Source organism: Palaemon carinicauda, chromosome 22 (assembly GCF_036898095.1).
Source record: "Palaemon carinicauda isolate YSFRI2023 chromosome 22, ASM3689809v2, whole genome shotgun sequence".
NCBI classification, from domain to species: domain Eukaryota; kingdom Metazoa; phylum Arthropoda; class Malacostraca; order Decapoda; family Palaemonidae; genus Palaemon; species Palaemon carinicauda.
Window position 1 is genome coordinate 66,775,620 of NC_090746.1, and position 26,425 is coordinate 66,802,044.

At 43.6% G+C, this 26,425-nt stretch overlaps 2 protein-coding genes across 2 annotated transcripts in view; both read right to left on the minus strand.

Annotated features, from left to right (window-relative positions):
* The window catches only part of LOC137616503 (uncharacterized), a 40,238-nt gene extending 27,142 nt beyond the window's left edge, over positions 1-13,096 (minus strand). The window contains exons 1-2 of the mRNA XM_068346325.1: positions 12,996-13,096; positions 2,522-2,815 (exon numbers count right to left, since the gene is read on the minus strand). Coding sequence (XP_068202426.1) covers positions 2,522-2,789 — 268 coding nt within the window. The 5' untranslated portion in view covers positions 2,790-2,815; positions 12,996-13,096. The remainder of the gene's footprint in view (positions 1-2,521; positions 2,816-12,995) is intronic.
* Positions 13,097-18,099: 5,003 nt separating this feature from the next.
* On the minus strand, positions 18,100-18,567 carry LOC137615919 (uncharacterized). Its single transcript, XM_068345607.1, has one exon. It carries the CDS (start codon positions 18,565-18,567, stop codon positions 18,100-18,102), a length of 468 nt encoding a protein of 155 aa, XP_068201708.1.
* Between the last annotated feature and the right edge of the window lie 7,858 nt (positions 18,568-26,425).

The window sequence follows — 26,425 nt, forward strand, 5'->3', positions numbered from 1 at the left end:
TCAGCAGTTCGCATGGTCATAGTCAAACTCTCCAACCTATGAAGTGGATTAACAAACAATGGGGGTTTCCCACACACCAGTGAAACTTGTAAACTCAGCCAATATAGATCAGTCCTCATGATACCTACAGCATACTCCCCAGGACCGATCCAGGGGAGTATGCATACACGCAGCAGCAGTACCACCCCCTGAGGGAACGAAAGTGGTGAATGACTCCTCCAGTCTTTTTGGCTGTTGCCCAGTCCAACACTGACGAACGCTTCACTTGGTTATTACCCTTCAGGGTGTACGCCTGGCACTGTACCTACTCTCAGGACTTGGGGATGACTGCGAACAGTCATGGCCCCCTACAAGAGGCACAGAGGGAGTGAAAATCAACATTCATAAACTAGTTGCAATGTCCTCCCTTCCCCCACCAAACATGAACTTCTTGCTTGCACTTCATCACAAACGACTATTCACTTCCTACAAGAGAGAATGAAATTAGACTTCCCTAGCCTGTTGGATAACCGCTCATTATCCAACTTTCATGACAAGATTCCAACTTGCAATGAAACAATATGCCTTATTGAAAGACAAGGGTATGTATGACTTCATCTTTTCCACTGTTATCCCTCGATTAAGGGGTCAGTTGTCGGAGGCCTCCTCTTCCATCAAACCTCTTCTCTCCATATCATTATCTAATTCTCTGCCTCCCTCTCAATCTTGCACCCCCCCCCCATGGGTTCCTCCCAAGCCATCCTCACTCCCTCCACACCATCTCAGTCCTGACACTATTATCTCCTCTCTAATCTTTACCATGCCTTATTTCCTCATTTATAAATATTTTCAGAAGGGATAGTCCCATAATCCACCTCAGCATTCTCATTTCTGTTCTCTTAAGCTTTGCTTCCTCTTCTTATCTGAGAGCCCATTTCCAATCCATACATTAACACTAGTCTTATTACTGTACTATAGATCTTGACATTTAGCTTGATTGACTTTTCTTATCACATACCACTCCTGCTATGTCCCTCCAATTCCCAAAGGCTGCTTTTATCCTATTCTCAATTTCAGCCTCACATAGTCCCTCCTGACTTAGTAGATACCAAGTATCTAAATTGTTCCACCTGTTTCATAACCGAGCCTCTACTTTCATGAATGACTATCTTGTCCCTACCTTCCTTACTGCTTACCATAGCTTCAGTCTGGTCCATTTTTACCCTTAAGCCATCCATCTCCAGTCTCTTGCCACTCCACAACCCTTCTCTGTAAGTCTTCCTCATTTTCAGCTGTAATCACCAATTCATCTGCATACAGAAACTCCCACAACTTTATTTCTGATCTCTTCACGAACACATCCAAGACCAGCACAAATATAAGTGGACTTAATGCTGACCCCTGGTGTAATCCAACACTAACTTACAAGGTTTCTGTTTCCCCAATAGCTGTTATTACTTTTGTCCTTGTTCTTTTGTACATCATTTCTACCAATCTAATCAACTTCTCTGGGACTTTCCTCTTCTTCAAGCACCAAAACATCCCTTCCCTTCTCTTGGTATTTTATCATAAGTCTTCTCTATATTTACAAAAGTACAGAAGAGCTTTTGGTTTCCATATGGCCTCTTTCCTGCATCGGCCGTATTATAAAGATGGGACCCACTGTCACCCCTTCCCCTCAGGAATCCATACTACTGTTTCGCAATTTCTACGATAAATTTCTCATCTAGTACAGTCTCAAATACTTTCAAACAATACTCTTATTTTAATTCCCTTATAGTTACTATATTCCATGATATCACCTTTCTGCTTGAATATAGATACCACTAAACACCTCCCAGTTTTTAAGCCTTATTTACCCTTCCCATATTGCTCTTAATAGATCCAGCATCCATTCTTCTCCCCTTTGTAGCTAGTATCTTGAACATAACAACATTGATGGTGTATGAAGCGTACGAACAAATGCCATATACTGAGGTGGCCAGAGGTTGATTTTGATTTATGGGGATAATAAGAGTTCTCATGCCAAATCTGTTGATTGTATAACTATTTGCACTTTTCCCCTCAACTATCCAGCTCCAATAATAGGAACAAAAACCACTTTGCTGCATGCTTATCATTCAGTGCGCTTATGCTTACATATGAGAGCACTAAAAGAATAATAAAAAATCAAACCAACATTCATCAGAAAGAAAGTAAGAAAAGATCGAACAGTCGAGAAAGAATTGCAACATTACATGCAAACTCGTTGTGGCAAAAGACAAATGTGGCTATTCTATGACAGGCTTCCCCCTCGCATCACCTGTAATGACCAACCACCTTGATAACAATTCGTAGGCTGTTCCAGCTTTGCTGAAGACAAATTTCTATTTTAAAGAATGAAAGATTTGTATAAGTGTATGAACAAATTATAAATATACTTTAAGATTGAGTAAATTTCTTATACTTTACAATAACCATGAAAATGATTGAAAATGCAATGCTATGTATTTTCACCAATAAATTTATAAATTGTTGCATAATTTAACTTATATTTACTTACATATTGTAGGCACTCCTAACACCTCTAAAATAGTATCCAAGTTTGAAATGGTAGTGAGCTTCTTCAATCTATACTTCACCAGCATAAATTTCTGTGGTACATGTATATGTCTTCCTCCAACGTAATATTTCTTTCTGTGGTATTTAAACTCTGTCATTACCTCTCCCATTGTAGGCCAAGGCGGCAGTAGCCTGTCACTTTTCATATAGATAAAATTCCAGTTCTTCTTGTTCTTCTTGTATTTCATGTTCCATTTCTTCTTGGTCATTTCTATGAAGATTTTCTTGTGTATGGCTGAGGATACCAAGAATGAAGGAAGAAGATTTAAGTGATATAACCAAGAGGGAAGAAATAGAAAATGAGACCCATAAAAACCTCATATTAATATTGTAATACAGATTTATACTCAAGATGATGATTCTTATTTTATATTAATGCAAAATAAAACTATAATTTGTGGCAATGATTGCACAGAATTAAACTTGAGGGTTAGAAAGAATATGCAATGTTTGCAAAAATTGAACTTTGGGGTAAATAAAAAAATTTGCAAGTTTTTCATATTATTCTTCTTGTTACAAAGGCTGGTCATGTATTACAAGACATGCAATTTCTAAGGGTTATGGTGCCACTTATTCCAACAGAATTGCCTAAAGACCTATCAACAATATTAGTGGGAACCTGTGGTTTTGGAGTAAGTCGAAAATGAAGATGTAGACAAACAACTGTAACACCATCCTCAACTGAGGCAGTTCATAAGTGAGCTAGCCTATATACAGTATTTGAACATGGGGAATCGTTTGTTACATAACCAACAATATTATGGGATGTACATAACATTACAGAGAGAGAGAGAGAGAGAGAGAGAGAGAGAGAGAGAGAGAGAGAGAGAGAGAGAGAGAGTGAGTGAGTTTGGTTTATTCTAACCTGTTATAAATGAACAGCAAGATTTAAGACACCTAGGCCAACCTAAAAATAAAGTTAGGTTCACGAGGTAGGCATACATATACAGTATTCAAGTTCAGATCTAACCTTTCGTAAATTGGAACTGAGGCATAGCATACATACAGCAAAAGTTTGTCCTTGTTGTAAAGCTGTTAGAAAGATCTGAATAAATTCATAAAAGAACCTTATTAATTATGCGCAACTTTCATCTGAACCTTAGTTGTTGGTTTCTTAAGTACTTATAGATACTGAAAGGGAGTATACGGCAGTCGATATGTATATTCAACTTTTAACACAAACTGGCAGTATATGTAGTCTTAGCACTAGTTTATAATGGTTACCTGTAGACAAAAAGTACAAGCAAGGTTTCAAAGATTAGCTTCGACCTATTATTTTCCTGAGGCTATGCCTCAACCCCGTTCTGCATGTTACTCTTTAGTGACAGCAATATTACAAGCAATTGTAAGGTTACCGTCCATTAGTTTCTGCTGACTACGCTTATTCAAATTCGATTTCATGTCAAACTTCACTGACTTACATTACAAGTATTTGTTATTACCGGTAGTTAACTACATAAAACATTCCAAGCTATCTCGCGGCCACTGACAACGTAGATGGTTTTTGCTGATATTACAGAGTTTATTATATGTGACACAAATTTGCATCGTGTTTAAAATTGCATATACACTTCTTATAAAACATTCATATCAGGGATTAATTTATTCTTGATTTAAATAATGGTGTTTTTTAACATTTTCCGTAGAGTTTTTGAAGTCCTTTCCGGGTTCACGCTGTACTAACACTTTGTTGTTGTTTACAAATGTCAGCTGATCTCTCTCGAGTTGCCTGACAGTCCTCACTTGAAAACAGCTGCCAAATTATGACGACTTTGTCACAAAGGTTCTATATTAAATTTAGATAAACAATTCTATGTAGCAAAATATACTTAATCTTTGCAGTTTAATTTAGTTTTACGTTTATTGTAATGCTGGAATTAATTAATTTGTATTTTTGTAGCGAGTAAAATTATTTTCATAATAGCTTCAAGCTGTATAATTCCCAAGGTTGTAATATAAAAATTAATGTGTTTTCGTATTTCTTTTCCCCAGGTATGTTTTCCCAACCCAAAACCCCGAGTTCCCACTGGGGGTCCCCTATTATCGTAGGATATATATATATATATATATATATATATATATATATATATATATATATATATATATATATATATATATATATATATTTCTGAAACTATTAATTTGCGACGGGAACGAGTGTCTTTTTCGGAGAGCGTAATTTTTTATAAAAGAGAAAGTAGTTTTTTCCTAGGTTGCATTGCCCTGTAATACACTACAATAATACCGAGTCGATAACGGTAATCATAAAGTATGCACTAAATTTTGAATACGATGTCGTGATTTTCACCAGTTAATTAAATCTGCCCGATGTACTGGGCGGATCGCAAGGCCTTGAAGAGGCAAGACTCGCCAAAACCCTCCAGGAGTTAACTAAAATACGGCGATAAAATTTACAATTTTATTACAAAAATAAACTCTGATAAAGACAAACAACATTCTTAAGCATTCACAAAACTCACTGAAAAACAAGACTGACCCTAGGTAATGTAGCATGTGCTCTTCAAGCACAAAGTCCACACCGGACTCATTAACAAACTGAAAATAGTGCCAATTCGAATTCAATACACAACGAATCACACACCAAATATCCCTATTCTTATTTAACTCAGGATTCAGATCCCCAATCACAAGGATCTCTACACTAAACTGCGATATAAAAAACTAAACGTCTTGCACTCAAACTTCTACTACAACCAACCTGGTAGACAAGGTAGAGAGGAGAGATAACAATTAGAGGGGACTTACTTCGGTTGGGGACGTTGGATCAAAGAGGACGAGCTATCCTTGCAACCCCCGACGTCACCTTTTTGGCGCAATTTGCCCTGAACCTAAATTTCTACATTGGATTTTTTTAACATGTTACAACAGAATGACTTCATTTTTCCTAATCTTAAATTACTAGCAATTGATTTTATTAGTCTCAGCGCCTTCCTACCAGGTGGTTTCCTTTTTTGGCTCTAAACGTTCACGTCTGGAACTACATTCATTCGCCCGCGAGTTTCTCCTCTCCCTCCAATTTGACGTAGTCGTAGGCGGAGTCAAATGGCGGGAATTTCGATTGATCGGGTCGAAATTCCCGACATCCTCCACGCCCCAAAATAAGGAGCGATGAAACGTCGGTCAATTGGATGGAGCTAGACTCGGGGTGAGGGGAGTGGCTTACTCCGAGACTCTGTTAGGCTCGCAGCGTAGCGCTCCGCAACGACTCGAACAGAGTACGCACAATATACTACAGCAATGTTACCCCGGGGTAATAAACACAATCAATAATATACAGTCATATAACAGATCAAAATAGGCAATGGGCCTAGCAATTCTAAAGCACTCGTGTAATACACATAAGGAACAGCAGAAATAAGTGATATGTACACATTTTACAGAATTCAATTGGCAAGCAATTAGGCAATGGGCCTAAGACAATTCAAGAAATGGTAGAAATGCAATCATAATAAGTCAAGTGCAACGACAATTAGGCAATGGGCCTAAGACAATTCAAAAAATGGCAGAAATACAATCATAATAATTCAAGTGCAACGACAATTAGGCAATGGGCCTAAGACAATTCAAAAAATGGCAGAAATACATATGACAATTCAAATTCAGTCTGTCTCAACTCACAATAATCGAGACTTCTATAGCGCTGCTACATGCAGGCTGTTACTTAATGGAGTACAAGAGGGAGGGGCAGGTTCTGTGCAACGCTCGGTCTGTACGCACGAGAGACCATCCCGTCCCCGTACTCCACCCCTAAGCACTTCCAACCTCCGCAGATTCACGCACACCTCACAAACTCCACCCTCCCTACCTTCCAGATAGAACACGCCCCCTTTTCACTTACAGTTTGCAGCTACTTTTTATATATCGTCACCTTTCAGTAGACAGTCCATTAGTTCTCGCTGTTTCACGGCAGCCCTTCTCAATGGGCGTGCAGAACGTCCTTGTGCGTTCGTCTGCTCTGTTTCATTTTCATTTTCACTTCTTTCACTAACTGCATAGTTCTCACCTTTCTCGTCGTTGTCGTCCGTTCCTGTGGCTGGTTGTTGAGTTGTCGTAGCTGTTGCCATATCCTGGTCGTTCCCAGACGTCTCCGCTATCCCTGGCATTCCGGCTGTCGAACTGTAAGCACCCTCTTCTCCGTCATCGCCGTCGTCTCCTTCATGGTCATCCTCAGAGGGGGCTATTTCTAGGGGAACCAGGTGGCTGACAGCTCGCAGCGATTCGACACCCTCAAACAACACTTTCGCCGAGCGTACGACTCCGTTGTCGTCAGGATACGTCTCCACGACACGTCCCAGTGGCCAAGTCGCTCTCTTCTTATTGTCCTGCTTCACTAGCACGATGTCTCCGGGGTGCAGCTTGGAGGGTTCCCCGGGCCGACTGTCGTGCCGGGCCCTCAAGGCACTCAAGTATTCCTTTCTCCAGCGTTCCCTAAAGGCTTTGAGCGAATCTGTCAATCTTACGTAACGATCACGTAGCTTCCGAGAGGTGAAGGTTGCGTTCAGATGGTCGTCCGGTAAGATGGGGGCCATGAGGTGGACTTGGTGTCCTCTTATCAAATGGGAGGGGGTGAGGACTTCATCCTCGCGCTCGTCACCGCTGTACATGAGCGGTCGATTATTCACCACTGCTTCTGCTTCTTTCACGAGGGTTAGCACGTGGGCGTCCGGCAGGTACTTCTTTCCGAGGGCTATCTGGAGGGTCCGTTTCGTTACTCCTATCAAACGCTCGAAGAACCCACCTTTCCAAGGTGCACGGGGCGTCTGAAACCGCCACTTTATGCCAGTTTTCCTCAGGAACTGCTGGACTTCATCCTCTTCATAAAGTCCCTGCAGGAGGTGGCTGGCAGCCTTGAAGGTTTGATGGTTATCGGACATGATGAGCTGTGGGGCACCGTGGGTGGCGCTAAACCGTCTAAGTGCCAACACGAATTCTTCTGCTTCCAAAGAGGGACAGAAGTCAAGGTACACGGCTCTGCTGGCCATGCAAGTTACGATAAGTATATACCCTGGCCGTGTTTCCGTGTGTATAGCTGCTGTGTGGTCCACTCCGACCGCCGTGAACGGTTTTGTGAGGGTGATCCTTTCCTTTGGCAGGGGGGGTGGTGGTGGCTGTCTCGTTAGAGGCTGGAAGGCCAGCTTGCATTCAGGGCATTGCCGCACGGTTCGCTTCGCAATGGAACGTAGACCCGCCACCCAACATTTCTGTCGAAAGATACCTATTAGAGTATTCACCCCACAATGCAAATGTAACTGATGTAAATAATTTAGATACATCCTAACCAAATGCCCTTTGGCTGGCAAGAGAATTAAATGATCAGTTTCTCCTACATGGGACACTCGTCCCCTGGTGCAGATGAGATTATCTACCAAAACTAAATTCAATTGTCTAGCAAAATTAGCAACTTCACGAGGGGGTCTGACTCCGCCCTCTAAGTAGGCATAAACAGTAGGCAAATAATGTTTTTGCTCTAATTTTACAACAATACTGAACGGATGCCGTTCTATCTTAGCAAACTTTAAAACTAGTCTGGCTACTCGTAACAAGAATTGGAACCCTACTTCCCTCTTCAGGACGTCCCAAATCTCGCCTGGGGGGGTAGGACACATCTCCTCCCTCAACTCCTGCACCGCCGCTACTACGTGAGTTTGATGTAGTAAATCTTCCTCCTCGCAAGGAACAGGCCTTCCCGTGGTCCTGAGAAATTCTGGACCGTTCCTCCACAGGGGGTTAGCTTGCAATTGTTGAGCCGTTGCGCCTCGGGATAGGATATCGGCAGGGTTCTGCTGACTAGGGACATGGTTCAGACTGAAACTACAAACCTGCTGAATAAAATTAATTTCCGCCACTCTGTTAGAAACAAACACATTTTTATTAGACCTGGCATCGGGCGATGCTACCCATGCCAACGTTACCTTACTGTCGGTCCACATTACTATTTCCCGTGGCTCGATCAGATCCTTGAGCGTTCTTGCTAGTCTGCTGCCTAACAACAAGGCCAGCAACTCTAGCTTAGGGATCGTCAGCTTGCTCATCCCTTTCGGAGTGATCCGGGTTTTACTTGTTACCAGACTTACCCGATTACATTCGTCCCTAGTATATGCTACTGCTCCATATGCCTTACTGCTGGCATCGGTGAACACATGAAGTTGTAAGCCTTTTTTTCCTATTGATCTTTGAAAGGTGATGTCGCTCACCGCTTTCAAATCATTCAACAATTCACTTGCCTCTTTAGCCCTCTCTTTTGCTAAAACATCATCCCAACCTACATTATCCTCCCATAGTTGTTGAAGGAAAAGCTTTCCCCTTACAAATAATGGGCTTATCAAACCTATCGGATCATATATGGAGACTAATAGGGAAAGTACCCTACGCTTCGTGGGCACCCATCCATCCCCCAACTCACAGATCCTTTTGCTTTCTTTCACACACAATCTGTCCACGTCCCGGGCCCATCGCAGCCCGAGCACGTTCACACTCACAGGCTCACTCCACTGTCTCTCGCTATCGAAGGCCAAGTGATTGCTGGCCCACCCTTCTAAGGGCATACCCGCCCTTTTTAAGATGTTATGAACAGACTCATGCTCTTGCCTCATATGTTCTATATCTTCAAACGTGGCCAGATAATTATCAACATAAAAAGATTTTACTAAATCTGGGCGCCCTTCCTCTTTAAAATGACAGTTTAATATTTGCTGTAGCAAAAATGGACTAGCTGTGATGCCGAACACCACGACTCTAAAGGCGAAGGTAAGCGCTCGACCAGCTGCCTTGCGCCACAGAAATCGTGTGTATTTGGCATCACGAGGATCTAACAAAACACGATGGAATGCTTTACTTATGTCGGCTAACATGGCATATCGATTCAACCTAAACCTTATAATTAAACTGTATGCTACTTCTACCAAATTGGGCCCAGGTAAAAGACATTCATTCAAGGACTTGCAACCTTGTGACTTGGCAGAGGCATTGAACACGATTCTAAGGGGGGTGGTACGGCTGTCTTTCTTAACACCAAAGTGTGGCATGTAATAACCTTCCACTACGGGATTTTTCACTTCTGATATAAAACCTGCTTCGAGATACTTATCTATCACTCCCTGATATTGTTCAAGATATTCCCTATCCTTTTTGAATTTTGTCTGCAACGACTCCAACTGCGCCATAGCGTTACGATAATTGGTTTCTGGCCTAGCATCCGATCCAAATGGTAGGCTAACCTGATATCCCTCAGGTTTTCTTACAACGCTTTGCGATACCTTTCGCACGGCCTCGGCCTCGCGAACAGTGTATTGCTCAGATGGGGCGATACCAACACGGTCTAATCGCCACCACTCATCTACATCATACAGATATGGCTCGTCCGTGATTCTGCACACTCTCAACGTTCTTACTTGTTCGACCTTTTCCCCTTGGAACAGCCACTGTGGCACCTTCCCGTACGGGGACATACCATTATGCGTTAAGAAAAGATTTATCCCATCTACTTTTTCTACACCTATGACAAAATAGCTAAAATAATCAGCCCCAACTAATATGTGAACGTTCTTCATGGTATCTGACTGGTTTGCTGGATCGGCTAACGTGACTCCCTTGGTCAACAGATGCTGTCTGACTTTAACATAACCCACGTTATGTATCGGGACGTCCACGTGTTCGTGTGCCACCAATTTCATACGCACGATTCTTTTCCCCATTTCAACCCTGCAACTTACTACATCGTATTGGCCGCTTATTTCCTCGGAACCAAACGGAGCTATATTCAAGGATACTCTTCCTACCACCGGTAGGCCTAATTGACGGGCAATTTTTGCAGAGATGAAGCTCCTCTGGCTTCCTGAGTCGAGAAATAGGCGGACTCGCTTACTACCTTGCCTTTGTTGAATACCTGCCATGGCTGTTGGCAAGATAGTGCATGGGAGGTCCACATCAGACCTCTGCGCGATCTTTGCGCTCGTGCACGGCTTAGATTCTACTTTAACCTTAGACGGACGGGGGGCATTTTGGTTCTGTGCAGGCGTCGCATTTACTACGGGGCGGGACGTTGTTGATTGACTATTACTATGACTAGGGATTGATTGCGGTCTACCCGCGTCGCAAATCGCAGTGTGGTGCTTAGCATTACAGTTTCTACAGGAATTTGATACGGGACATTTATCGCTACGATGGCCTGATTTCGTGCAATTGAAACAAAGACCCCTTTTTAGTAAAATGCGACGTCTAGCAGCTACGTCTGTCACTTGGCGACATCCGTGAGGCGGGTGCCGTTCGCTACAAAATGGGCAGGAATTATGGTGGATGGGATGGGTTTTCGGTCTTACACTACTGTCTGGTCTTTTGTCACTCTCAAGACTGTCGCCTCTCTGCAATGCATCGTCTTCTAACATTCTTACTATGAAATCTATTGCCTCAAAAAACTCGTCCAACGTATAGTCGCATTTCCTCAAATGCTCTACCACCTTGCGGTATAGTTTTCCCTCTGACAATTTTTGATTAATGAGGCTCATGACCATGCCCTGGCCTAAGTCAGTGGTACTAAGTCTTTTGATTTGCTCAATAATGATAGTTAACTCAAAACGGAACCTTTTTAATTCTACTGGGTTTAGTGACGGCACAAAGATGTTTGCTAACTTGCGGTGCAGAATCACGAGCGTTTGGTGCACGTTGCCATACTGCTTATCTAATAAATCTAATGCTACTCCATAGTTCGCGGCGGTTACACTCAGGGATTTGATAATCCTGAGCGGCTCTTTGCCCAACGTCCCCAATAAATACGTGAATTTAGACACTTCGTCTAAATCCGCTCTTCGATCCACGTGGATCGTGAATAATTCACGGTACGATGCGTACTCTTGCACTTCCCCTTCAAACGTGGGGAGAGGCAGCGGCTTCAACCTGGGGAGGGCAACATTCCCCGTTGAAGGGCCTTTCACTTTATCTATTCTATTGTACAATAGTGTGGAAGCGCGTGTCGCTTCACCTAACATATGCCTAATTCGGGCTTCGATACTAGACTCTAATTTAACTCTCTGGTTTTTGTACAGCTCTTTAAGCTGTCGGACCTCTGCCTGCAACTCCGTTACCAAATTCTGGTAAACGGACTCGGAGTAGGTCTCAATCAGTGCCCTTTGCGTTTCGCTTAGCAAATCCTCCAGTAGGCCCATCGACGCCTCGATATGCACGATCGTGGATACAGCCATCTTAATTACTTTACTTTACGTTTGGGGGGGTTGGACAAGGCAAGGAGAAAAGGATAATTTAACGTTAAGGGACTCAAAGAACTGACCCACGTGGGCGATCGCACATCGAGACGTAGAGGACCTTAATTGTTAGTCTCTCTCTCTCTCAAAAGCTCATATTTTAAATTAGTCCTGTCCGGCTCTGGGAAGCGCTTGCGATCCGGTTCGAAGGACCAAATGTCGTGATTTTCACCAGTTAATTAAATCTGCCCGATGTACTGGGCGGATCGCAAGGCCTTGAAGAGGCAAGACTCGCCAAAACCCTCCAGGAGTTAACTAAAATACGGCGATAAAATTTACAATTTTATTACAAAAATAAACTCTGATAAAGACAAACAACATTCTTAAGCATTCACAAAACTCACTGAAAAACAAGACTGACCCTAGGTAATGTAGCATGTGCTCTTCAAGCACAAAGTCCACACCGGACTCATTAACAAACTGAAAATAGTGCCAATTCGAATTCAATACACAACGAATCACACACCAAATATCCCTATTCTTATTTAACTCAGGATTCAGATCCCCAATCACAAGGATCTCTACACTAAACTGCGATATAAAAAACTAAACGTCTTGCACTCAAACTTCTACTACAACCAACCTGGTAGACAAGGTAGAGAGGAGAGATAACAATTAGAGGGGACTTACTTCGGTTGGGGACGTTGGATCAAAGAGGACGAGCTATCCTTGCAACCCCCGACGTCACCTTTTTGGCGCAATTTGCCCTGAACCTAAATTTCTACATTGGATTTTTTTAACATGTTACAACAGAATGACTTCATTTTTCCTAATCTTAAATTACTAGCAATTGATTTTATTAGTCTCAGCGCCTTCCTACCAGGTGGTTTCCTTTTTTGGCTCTAAACGTTCACGTCTGGAACTACATTCATTCGCCCGCGAGTTTCTCCTCTCCCTCCAATTTGACGTAGTCGTAGGCGGAGTCAAATGGCGGGAATTTCGATTGATCGGGTCGAAATTCCCGACATACGAAATACGTTTTATATCACACTTGTATTGTGATAGGCAAATTATGTTATGTATGTAATTGAAGCCGAGGTGCTGCTCCCCGTTACAAATATTGCCATCACGTAGATAACTGATAAAAATTAGATATGAACTTCAACAATGGCGATGACATGAACATATTCAACATACAACAGCAATATTCTACGTCGTTGTCTTCCCTTCGCTTTCTGATTGATAGTCTCTCTTTAACTGTTGAGAACGGCACATTTCGAAGGGACAGTGTTCTACCATACTAATTAAATAGCAACCTACCGTAATTGAAATGAAGGCGACTTTACTAGAGATACCCAGACTCAGCGTAGACTGGACAATAGTCGCAATACGTATTAACTACCAGGTCCAGGTTTCGGGAGTCGGGACTCGGGACCTCGGTTCTAAATTTAGACGTCACGTCACTCACAACTCCCATTCCCGTCGAGTACTGAACGCGTTACGAGTGATTGCAGTAATTTTTACAAATACGATATAAAAGGTTTTTGATATATCGTTCACCTATATATGATCAATAAAAACACAAAATTAATTCAGGAAGTGTCCAGCTGCAACTGCATTTAAACAAGTTGTTTAAAACCTGACGAATACGTAAGGTAGATTAAGCGAATTCATAACCGCGAGCTGACGTCATCGATCACGTGACCGCTAGCGCGGGAATCAAGCGAAGTGAAAACAAACCAGAGCAATGGCTCACGATTATGTGAACTCTTTGGTTGGAGCTGCTAAAACACGTTACAATATAAAGTTAAATGCTTCAGGTGAGTAATAAGATATAAAATACAACTGTTCTAACTTCTAGCGACACTTGCAAGTTAAAAATTATGATAAACAATAATTATTTTGAACTGTTTACAGCACGCAAGTGTGAGGTGTGTTACTGTTGGCCTCATAAACCAATCGCCTTCTCTTGTCATTTCGCTCATATCTCTCAAGTTGTCGTTTGGCTTTGGCATAGCTGTCTTTCTTGAAAGGCAGTATGCATGGAATGTAGTCTGGGTGTTCTTTCTCAGTCTTGTTGGGTTTACCTGTATTTTGGCAATTTAATATAAATTCATAATGAACACCAATAGACATACTGTTGGAACACCAACCACCAGAATGTTAAACTATATTAAAATATGTTAAATTTCATAAATACCAGAGATAAAGTGTTCACTACAAATAACCCGACTCTGGTGGGGACCATTTGTGTCCATTTGGATTCATTTGCTGGCATGCTGCAAGCCACTTATCCCTCCTATCCGGGCTTCTGCTACGACTGGGGAACTTGTAAAAATGCAACATCTTTCCTTGCATCATATTGTGATTCTTGCAGTTGAAAATAACACATGATGAAGGCATAATGGCGAATAATTTAGCTTTAACAGACGACCGTTCATGCAGCACCACGTTAAAGTGTGGTTTGTTTTCACTGCGCCACGTGCGGGAAGTCACGTGACTGCTCAGTTAACCGGATGGGCCGCGGTTATCAATATCAATCGAGTACGTTGATGACCTAAACGATCCATAGTAAGGATTAGAATAAACGTTTGCAGACAGATTAAATAAGAATCACTTTTTGTCTATGCAATGTTTATTATCACTTGGAAGGCATCACATGAAAATGATAATATCTGCAATGAAAGATAGCACAATTAGAAATAAAATGGCATTTGCATCGGCAGTCAAAATAATTCAATATGAAATTACACCGACTCCTAATAGCATATATGAGTCAGTTAATAAATTCACAATATACACAGCTAGCTAATGAACCATTTGCTGCTAGCATATAATAGATAATAAAGTTTAGCTAAAGTCTATAGAGAATAATACTGTACCATATACGCAGCAAGTAAATGAGCTACCAAACTGAAACACCATTTGTTTACATTCTCACAATGAGCGCCAATGTATAGACGACGCAATGCACATAAATGAAATATTATCATATAATAATTATAACGTACAGTGAACCCTCGTTTATCGCGGTAGATAGGTTCCAGTCGCGGCCGCGATAGGTGAAAATCCGCGAAGTAGTGACACCATATTTACCTCTTTATTCAACATGTATATTCAGACTTTTAAAACCTTCCCTTGTACGTAGTACTGTTAACAAACTACCCTTTATAGTACAGAACACTTAATGCATGTACTACAGTACCCTAAACTAAAACAGGCACAAATATTAAAGGCAATTTTATATCATGCGTTTCCTAAACACGCTAAAAAGCACGATAAAAAATGGCAACCAATGTTTTGTTTACATTTATCTCTGATCATAATGAAGAAACAAACTGGAGGTAGAGCTTTGCTTATTACCCAGACATATTTCCCATACTTTTCCCTTAGAACTACATCACATCTTCCTACTTTAGATATATATATATATATATATATATATATATATATGTGTGTGTGTGTATATATATATATATATATATATATATATATATATATATATATTTATATGTATACACATATACATACCTACATATATACATACATACATATACAGTATACATAAATACATGCATACATATATATATATATATATATATATATATATATATATATATATATATATATATATATATATATATATTACTGTATATATGGGTTATGGAAAAAATCCGCGAAGTGGTGAATCCGCGATGGTCGAACCGCGAAGTAGCGAGGGTTCACTGTACAACAGATATGAATAGACAATCCTCTACCTCCTCCCAAGTTTTTTGGGGAGTACTAATAAGAAAACTCAAAAACAAAACTGAACATGTTAGAACAATATATGAAAACTACTTTATAAAAGCATATTAGCTATGTGGCTATGGAGCATAGCTGAATGAAAAATATAATATCATTAAGATCAATAAGGGGTACAAAAGTATTGGTCTGCAAAAACAAATCAATACGTATTACAGTCGTACTCAGCCAAGTAGGCAGGCTTCTTGCGCAGCCTCTGAGGACGATCCGGAAGGGCACTTGGGGAAGCTTGAAAGAAATTATCAGGAGAGGCATCATGTAGTGTTGCGTCAGGTGCCTGTGGGTGGTGAACAGGTGTTATGGGAGTTTGAGGATGTGGTGATGGAGGTGGTGATGCATCTGTGGGAGATGTAGACGCAAGGTATGGCGCTTTCAGTTGATCAGTAGAGTGCGATTCTGTATTAAGTTCTGGTGGCGGTGATGGGTGTTTAAGTGATTTATCGTGCTGGGGAATTGGGTATCCAATGGATAATCGTGGTTGTCTTGGAATAGCAGGGATGTATTTCCTTAAAAATTTTCTGTTGCGAAGAGTAGCCCTTCCAGAGCCATCGACCCTGACAATGTACTGATCGAATTGACGCACTTCGGACACAACGCCTGTTTTATCCCATTTTAATGGGTTCGGGCCTGTCTGGTTTTGGATGCGGATGTTGTCGCCAACTCTCAATAGCGGGGGCCGCTTTGTGTGCTCGGTCCAGTACTCGGCCATTCTCATATGGCGATTCCGGAGTGCTTCCTCGCGCTGTGCGAGGGTGCTTCTCCAAGTGGGATGGGGTTGTATTTTCCTGGCAAGATGGGGATGAAATCCTTAATGGGCCTTCTGAAGATACACATAGCTGGAGAAACTTTGGTTTCTTTATCAGGGGTATTCAGGTATTGAAGGACGGCGCGCTGAAAGGCGTTGATGTTCAGGTTTCCTGTGGGCCCAGTGTTGTCGGTGAGGAGTCTTTTCGCTATTTTAACGCCGACCTCTGCCCTACAATTAGAATGGGGAAAATAGGTTGAGGAAAGACGGTGGTCGACTCCCCAAGCCTGAAGGAAATCTTGAGTGATTTTTGCGGAGAACTCTGGGCCACCATCAGAAGAAAGCTCATCAGCTATTCCATATGTTGCGAATATCCTCCGTAGACTGTTGATAAGCCCAGTGGCACCATCTGCTGCGCGTTCGATGACAGGCCAATTTGAATACCTGTCCACTACAACGAGGTACTGTTGTCCTTTGTAATGGAAAAAATCGGCACAAATATGCTGAAATGGATAGGCAGGAGGGTTTTGTGGATGTGGGGGAAGGGCGGGTTGGGAAGGTCCGATGCGGTTACAGTGATAACAGTTCATACGTGTGTCTTGGAGATCTTTAGAGAGGCTGGGCCAAAATACAGACGAATCTCCTCATGCTGTCATTGAGGTGATTCCCTGGAGAGCCGCATGAAGGGCTTGGAGTACTTGTTTACGAAGGGCGGGGGGGATCACAATTCTGTCTTTGTAGATGACTACACCGTCTACAGTATACAATTCGTGGCGGAACTTATGGTATTCGTGGAGATGCGGTGGTACGTCATTCTTAGCCTCGGGGATGCCATTTTCAATCAGTGAGATCAGATGTTGAAGGTCCGGACAGCTGTTAGTTGCAGTTTGAACTTTGTCCCACGTCACTGAGCCAAGGGTTTGCAGGGATGTAGCATGTGCACACTGCAGGGGAGAGTCGATATCATCCTTTATCTCATCACTGCAGGAATGCATGGATGCGATGTCGTCCTGCAAACGTAGTTTCATTGGGGGACCATTGCCTGTGGGATGCCGTGAGAGCGTGTCGGCTGCTTTGTGTTTTGCGCCAGGAACATGGACTATTTTGAAGCAGTATCGTAGTGTCTTTTCTTTTAAGTTTTGAAGGAGAGTGTTGGAGATGTCTTCAAAAGATCAATCATCAAAGATTTTAAGTAGGGGCTTGTGGTCCACTGCGATGAACAAGCTAGGGCATCCAAGGACGAAGAATCTGGTTTTGTTGAGGGCTTCCACTACAGCCAAGGCCTCTCCTTCAATGGGTGCATAGCGGGACTCTGCTGGGTGTGTGAATCTACTCCCTATTAAGGTGGTTTTCCAGCCCAATTTGCAGCAAAATGGCCGGGTTGGTGTGCACAGGCAGTGTTTTTGGGTGAGCCAGAACCCAATGCCTGATTTGGACCAGTCGGTAGCAAGGCATGTTAGTTTTTCTTTATCGTAGATCTGGACGCCCCTCTTGATTTTGTCGATTATGTGATCTTTAGATTCCTCAAAAAGGGTGTCCATGTGTCTGTCCCAACAGAAAGGGTTGCCAGGGCGCTAAAAGTTACGAAACGGGGTCATGCGTTTCGTCAGAGAAGGCATAAGAGACTTGATTGATGAGGCCAAACCAGGAGCGCACGTCGGTTATGTTTTTTGGTGTGGGGAAATCGAGTATTGCAGACAAATATTTCTCACATGGCCGGACGCAATCTGGTGTGATTTCAAATCCCGCAAATTAGACAGTGTTAGCTGAAAAAACAAACTTGTCAGAATTTAAAATGATACCATTAGGACTACAAATATCTAACCATTGTACTGTCTGGAAGTAACTTCCCTCTATGTTGTCTGCCCAGAGCAACGTGTCATCGATGCATTTGGTTTTGTTCGGGATATGACCGACCAGTTCGTCGTATCGTCTAGAATAGCCGTCACCAGAAGCTATGTATCCTTGTGGGGCCGTGCAATACCTGTAGCGGCCCCATGGTGTGATGAATGTTGTTAGGCGATGGTCTTCAGGCCGTAGGGGTACGCTGTGGTACCCATTCCAGGCATCTAAGACAGTTTTACGTTTACCTGCTGGCACTGCACGAGCTTGATGGAAAGGGGATGGTGTGTGATGTGTTTCGTGAGTGGGATGTAGGTTGAGGGCTTGCAGATCTACTGTGCGATGTGGTTTACCATTCTTCTTGGCACAAACTACCATACAGCTCATCCATGTGACAGGCTCGCCTATGGGCACCTGTTCGAGGACTCCTAGGTTCACATCTTGGTCCAGTCCTTGTTTTACCTCATCCTGCCAGTGAAGGGGAACGGGTATATATACCCATATATACCCATAAACGACTCTATGCTGCAGTCTAACACAAAATCTGACACCGTCAAATTCATGACCTGTTTTTCTGACCCTGGCCCTTACTAGATTCGGACTCAAAAATATTGACTTTTTAAATAAAATCTCATATATCTTCTATAGTTTTAGTCGGAGAGCGAAAAAATGCAATGACCACATATATACCCATAAACCGACTCTATGCTGCAGTCTAACACAAAATCTGACACCGTCAAATTCTTGACCTTTTTTCTGACCCCGGCCCTTACTAGATTCGGACTAAAAAATATGGACTTTTTTGGGCTCAAGCCATGTCGTCCTGATGGAAGGTTCCTATTTGTAGCTTTCTAAGCGATATTTGGCCACAGTGATATTCCCAGAGAATTGACCTGTAGGTCTCCAGAATTCTAACTCTTGCCGCGGATATTCTTAAATTTCTCTTAAGGATATCGCATAAAATCAAGGGACGTATATCTTGATACGACACATAGCAATCTTCACCCCGTATAGCGTTTTCGCTTCGAGGGGGAAAGTGGCTAAACTGAAGGGGAGCCGTTATCAAGGTTACCCTTCCTCCCATACTATTACATGGCTCCAAGATGGCGCTCATTCCTATTTCAGTAGCGATTACGCACGGTGGTTTTCCCAGTTATCTAATGTTTTTGATTGTTGTTAAGAGGATTTAATAGGCAATTTCCAGCTTCTTCTGCCTCTGGAAAGTTGAGTATTTATTCTTTACATTGTATAATTTTTAGCTCCTGCTTCACAGTAAAATTAGTTTAATTAAATGTGTTTTGGAGCTTGGCCGGTCACCGGAGGCGCCATGGGCGCTGTCGTTCGTTATGCATGTGTTATTTAGTTAGCAGAACGACATTCCCGGTGGTAATAGCATTAATAAATTATGAAAGCTATTTAGGCACAATTATACTAGTAAAGATATATTATGCATACAAATTTCCTCTTCCTTATGTCGATCGTATACGTTAGAGTTTCGGTGATTTAGGTAAAACAGATCTCGCCCTGCGCTAGGCTACCTAGCCTAAGCGCTTTAGTATACTTTCATACATTATCCCCGGTTACCCTCGTGTATCGTTTTATCAATTCAATAGGAGATAGTATATCTCCTAGAATTAATTATATAACTCGATACTCTTCTCCTGTGGAGATTTAAGGGTAATCCCTCCTTCCTTCTGAGTGCCGCCATAGGCGACAGCCCTTTCTTAGTCTTGCCATAGAGTAGTTCACTCAGGCTTGACTAGGCTAGTGTTTTCTGTCTCCCACCCTTGCCGGTGAGTATGCCGGCTTGGGTTTTCGACAGAACACCAGAGTATTCAGTCTTTCTGCCGGTGGCTGAGCGGCAGGGCAAGTAGTCACTCCCCTGCCGGCTTAGAGCTGTCGGCATAGGAGGTTAAGCCTCCCTAAGCCGCACTTGAAGTGGTAGTATGATGCCGCCACCTTCTCCCCTGCGGTCTAGAAGACTAGTCCAGTTTCGGCAGACCCTAAGCTGAAGATAGATATTCTTCTGCCGCTTACTGCCGATACTGAAACAAAGTTTCACCCTTGTGTGGAAGTGGCGGCAATCCTGCCGCCTTCTTCTACACTTGATACAGGAGCCTTTTCCCAACCCCTCTCTGTCCTTTACAGTAGTGATGGCCTAGCTATCGCAATCCTGTGGCCGTCGTCCTGCACTCTCACCACTTGCCAGGTAGATTGTGGTGCCGGCCGGGCTCCTACATAGCAGCTGTATAGTCACTCCGTCTTTCCCTTATAGACGCAAGGCTACGGGAAAGGTTGGGCCGGCTGTGGCAGTTGCCGGTGGGAGACCCCTCTCATGCTGAGTGTTCTTCAGTCCTCCCTTGGACTGCCATCTACATTCCTGAAACCGGCAATGACCGGCAACGGATCTTGTGGCTGGATGGAAGCTTGAATGATGCATTCTCCCCTTCCATTTGAACCCTCATTCTGGAGGAAGGCAGTAAGGTTATATACTTACACCCTTATTTATTGTAAACATACATTTTAATAAGGCAGCCCTTCACTCCATGCTTTCTCTCTCTCTCTGTCAGCTAGTGCTGCCAGGTACTAACCCAGCCGGTAGCATGTCGGCTGGGCCAATGCCATCAGGTACTACCCAGCCGGCGACATGCTGGCCGGACTGTGCCGCCAGGTGCTAGCCTAGCCGGCAAGATGCCGGCTGAACTACAGTATATGATTATACAGTAGCCAGTATTTTTGCAGTATAGTATATACTGCAGACAGATAACTGTAGTATATATTATACAGTAGTTATTTTCCAACATACCTTGCGTATCCTTGCACAGTCTATTGCTGAGACCAATCCTATATTGAAAGAAAAGAATTCCTTCAATACTCTGATTAGAAATCAGTTAATAACTTACCCCACAATATTAAATAATTTAAGAAGGGTCAGTGGTAGTATACACTTATTCTATCCCTAGAGATTAGAACCCTTCTCTTTTGAGGTTGCCCTGATAAAGGAAACTCTATAACCTTAATATTGAGGGGGAGGTCACAGTAATTGGCTGGAAAGGAGACACAAGTATGTGTCTTTCCTATTTCCCTTCTAGCTTACTATCCTAAGCTATAATGGTTAAAATATTAATATTTTGCTTAATCTGTTCATGTGAGATAAACAACCGCATACTCATTTAATTTTCCTTTCTTTACAGGAGGAACCCCAGATGAAATGCAATGTGATCTTCTGCAACCATAGGAGTAGGAACTTCTACGGTCACAAAGCGTGCAGGTCTCATGCCCCCTGCGCCATCACTACCAAAACCCTGTGATACTGGGACCCCCAAGACTGCAACATCTGCCGGACCTTGGTGACCGAAGGTTTCGACGACCCCAAGTCAACAGAGTCGAGGGATGCGGCACGAGAAAAGCTGCGCAGGTGGGTACGAGGGTTCCAGAAGAATTCTCCGGGACCATACCTACCTAACGATAGGATGCGTAGCTTGCTATTCCCGAAAGTGGGTAGTGAAGTTGTCGTGCCCCAAGCATGACCCGGACCTCCCTGCGTGCAGATTGCCATCGAGACGGATGTCAGTGAGGCGTTGCAAAGCATGGACATCTACCAGGAGGAAAGGATGTCTGAAGTGTCTACGGACACTGAAAAGGATCTACTAAAGGATGATCCCGAGGAGGAGTCTACTCTACCTCCGGAAGATGATGATGATGTTGAGTCGGAGTCCCTTCCGTCTGTGCCGGCACCGGAGCCTTAATGGAGAACATTCACAAGCAAGGTGAAGCAAGGGAAGCGAGACTCGAGAGAGAGCCCCGTGAAGCTCGACTTACCGCCTCCCGAGGGTCATACAAGCGACCAGAGTCCAAGACCTCCCAGCCTGCTCCAAAACCAATCCCTGGAGGTATGTGGAGTTTATGCCGATTACTAACGGCAAACTCTACATCTCAGAGAAGATGGGAGCCGTCCCCTTAGATGACATCCAGTTTTGGCCAAGCTTCAACGCTTACCCTGATTGCTTCATTCGACTGAAGCATGAACCAATGCCAAAAGAGGAGACGGAACCGAAGGAGGTCATGTTTTTCGACCACGATAAGGCACAGGCTCTCTTGTCGAGTAGCCTGAAAGAGGCGGGCTATTCAAACTCGAAGGTGTCCGCCTTTAGCAAGAAACACCCTACCTTTCTTGCTCCTGCTTCAATAGCCTTCCCCTTTACGTCGAAGGCATTTAAAGCAGTTGCCAAGGCAGTGGAGGCAGGCAAACCATGCCCTGCACTAGAGGAGTGTAGGCCTCTGGCGTTAGCCCAGCCCATGGAAGAAAAGGAATGGAAGGAAGTCCATCTAACCTTCTCAGTAGGGAAACTGGACGCAGACATCGCTGGACGACAGTTTAGCGAGAATCTCCCTAAACATTCTGACTTTCTCTTGCGCAAGGAACAAGAGACGAAAGAGAGACTAGCTGCATCCATATCCCTACAAAACTGCATAGAGATGTGTGCAGGCCAAAGAAGTACCCCAGACATGCTCATGGTCCTGGCCAAAATGCATATGGCCACCCTAGTAAAGGACCTGTATGCTTTCATGAAGGCTAGGAGAGCCTGTAGAGAGTTCGTGTTCGCTGCTGCAACAGTGAAACACGAACCCAGGAAGCTGATATCTTCTAACATCTGGGGTAAAGACCTCTTCCCGAACGAAGTACTCAAAGAGGTAGTTGAGAAAGCCTCCACGAATAGGAACCTTCTCCAGAAGTGGGGAATCTCCTCAAAGAGGAAGTCTTCCCCGGATGCGGATCCCCAACCTAAAAGGAAGACAAAGAAGCCTAGACTTCCCCCTCGGCCTGCTCAACAACATCCACAGTCACCAAGACCGCGGTGCCCCAAGTGGTGGCCCAATCACAGACCACCTTCCAAGTGGTGCCTCAACAGCTGGTTGCCCAGTCACCAGCATGCAACCCCGAGTTTGAGAGGCAACCACTACCTTTCGACCGAAAGGTAAAGGATCCAGACGGGGCTCCTCTAGACATCCCTCAAGAGGTAGGGGAGGACGCGGTCGAGGAGGTAAACCCTCTGGATAATCGAAGCAAGGAGATGCTTCCGGTAGGAGGGAGGCTCCAACATTTTCAGGATCGTTGGACCTTCGATCCTTGGGCCCACAGCCTAATCAAGAATGGACTAGGATGGAAATGGAACAAGTCTCCACCATCATTTCCTCAATTCTTCAACACTCCACCCCCTCATTAGAAGAATATACCTTAGAGCTCTTGAGCAAACAGGTTATAAAGAAAGCAAAGTCCATCAAATTCCAGGGAAGGCTGTTTTGTGTTCCCAAGAAGGACTCAGACAAACTCAGAGTCATTCTGGACTTGTCGCCACTCAACAAGTTCATACAAAACAGCAAGTTCAGGATATTAACCCTTCAACACATAAGGACCTGGCAGATGTTTATTGGCACCTAGTCAGTCGCCCCCTCTCCTCCTACCTAGGATTCAAGTTACAGAAGAGCCATACCCTTCGGACTAAACATAGCCCCAAGGATCTTCACGAAACTTGCAGACACAGTCGTGCAACAACTACGCCTAGAAGGTGTTCGGGTAGCAGCGTACCTGGACGACTGGCTGGTGTGGGCAGCATCCGAAACGGCTTGTCTGCAAGCATCCAGGAAAGTGATCCAGTTCCTGGAACATCTGGGATTCAAGATCAACTTCAAGAAGTCTCGACTCTCTCCAGCTCAAGAGTTTCAATGGCTGGGAATCCATTGGAACCTGAGGTCACACCGCCTCTCCATTCCCTCAGGGAAGAGGAGGGAGATCGCAGGGTCTGTCAAGAGACTACTGAAATCCGACAGGATCTCAAGACGCCAACAGGAAAGAGTACTGGGCTCTCTCCAGTTCGCAGCAGTAACAGACCCAGTGCTAAGAGCACAGCTGAAAGATGTGTCAGGAGTCTGAAGAAGATATGCATCAAACGCTCGAAGAGATCTAAAAAGACCGATACCGACCTTACTACGATCACTTCTCAAGGCGTGGTCGAAGGCCAAGAGCCTAACAAGGACCGTGCCCTTGCAACCACCTCCGCCATCGGTGACCATCCACACGGATGCCTTGACGGAAGGATGGGGAGGTCACTCCCATCAAAGGAAAGTCCAAGGGACTTGGTCATCTCTGTTCAAGGCCTTTCACATCAATATTTTGGAGGCCATGACAGTCCTCTTGACGTTGGAAAAACTCTCCCCTCGCATATCAGTCCACATCAGGCTGATCTTGGACAGCGAAGTGATAGTGAGATGTCTAAACCGACAAGGCTCGAGATCGCCCCATTATCAACCATGTGATATTAGCCATCTTTCATTTAGAGAAAAAGAAGAGATGGCACTTATCAGCAGTTCACTTACAAGGGTTCCGCAATGTGACAGCGGACGCTCTATCCAGGCTCAAGCCGATAGAGTCAGAATGGTCCCTAGATGCAGACTCAATCTCCTCCATCTTGGAACAAGTCCCGGAACTGCAGATCGACCTCTTCACGACGAGCGACAACAAGAAACTACCTCGATATGTAGCCCCATACGAGGACCCTCTAGCAGAGGCAACGGACGCCATGTCCCTCGGTTGGAACGAATGGACCCGGATTTACCTGTTCCCTCCAACCAATCTCCGGCTGAAGGTCCTCAGCAAGCTGAGATCCTTCCAGGGAATGGCAGCTCTAGCAGCCCCCAAGTGGCCCAAGAGCAACTGGTTTCCTCTAGTGATGGAACTGAAGCTGAGGCTGGTCCCTCTACCGAACCCAGCACTATCTCAACGGGTTCAGAAGTCGACTGTCTTTGCTTCATCACAGAGAACCCAAAACCTTCATCTCATGATTTTCTCGCCTTAGCAGTTATGAAAAGATTTGGGATCTCAAAAGGCAGTATAGACTTCTTAGAAGAATACAAGTCTAAGTCAACTAGAAGACAATATGAATCGTCTTGGAAAAAGTGGGTTGCTTTCGTTAAAGCAAAAGGACCGAAAGAAATCTCAATAGACTTTTGTCTGTCCTTTACCCACCTTCATGAACAAGGTCTGGCTGCCAACACGATAATTACATGTAAGTCAACCCTGACTAGACCTCTTCTATACGCCTTCCAGGTGGATCTGACGAACGAAATCTTTAACAAGATCCCCAAGGCATGCGCTAGACTTAGGTCTACAGCTTCTCCGAAGCCCATTTCATGGTCCTTGGACAAGGTCCTACATTATGCTTCAACTGTGAAAAATGAAGATTGTTCTCTTAAGGATCTAACCCAAAAGGTTATTTTCCTGTTCGCTATAGCCTCAGGGGCTAGAGTTAGTGAAATAGTAGCCCTATCAAGTAACGAGGGCCAAATTCAGTTCACAGAAGTGGGAGAACTGAATCTATTTCCTGATCCAACCTTTCTCGCCAAGAACGAGCTACCCACTAAGAGATAGGGTCCCTGGAGAATCTGCCCTCTGAAGGAAGATGTCTCTGTGTCCAGTAGAGTGTCTAAAGGTCTATCTTTGAAGAACTTCAGACTTCAGGGGAGGACAGCTCTTCAAAGGAGAAACTTCAAGATCAAACTTATCCCTAAAGCAACTGATGGCGAAGCTCACCTACTTCATTCGCAGAGTGAATTCTGACAGTACACCCGCAGGTCATGAACCAAGAAAAATTGCTTCATCACTGAACTTTTTTTGAGCGTCTTCGCTCATATACTGGATGGAAGTCATCCAGAGTGTTCTACAAACACTATGCAAAGCAAGTGCACTAACTGAAGCATTACGTGGTGGCGGCAGGTAGTGTATTAAAACCTGTCGTCTAGTGCTGCGATGAACAGTGAATTGATTGGGACTATCAATTAGGGTGAAAAGGTGTTGACACTTCCAGTGCAATACTTTTTAAGTGGGTGTCACCATGGTGACACTAAGACTGTTCAAAATCTCAGGTGTGGAATTATACAGATAACACTTGTGCCGTGTGTACATAGTACACAGTGTTGATAGTATACAACATTTACAGAAAATTATATTAGAAAATTTCATTCAAAATTTTCAAATTTCAGAGTGGCACTAATCATTTCTTCCCTTTCAGGTATATGTTATACGTATAATTCCCTTATGTTACACTTGTTATTCCATTTGGTCATTTATTCGAAATAAATGTCTATTAGAGTGTAATTGTGTCTTATTTCGCCCTGCAATAAGCACAATAAATATAGCCAGAGTTCTCTTACTTATTTACCTAAGTAAACCTCATAT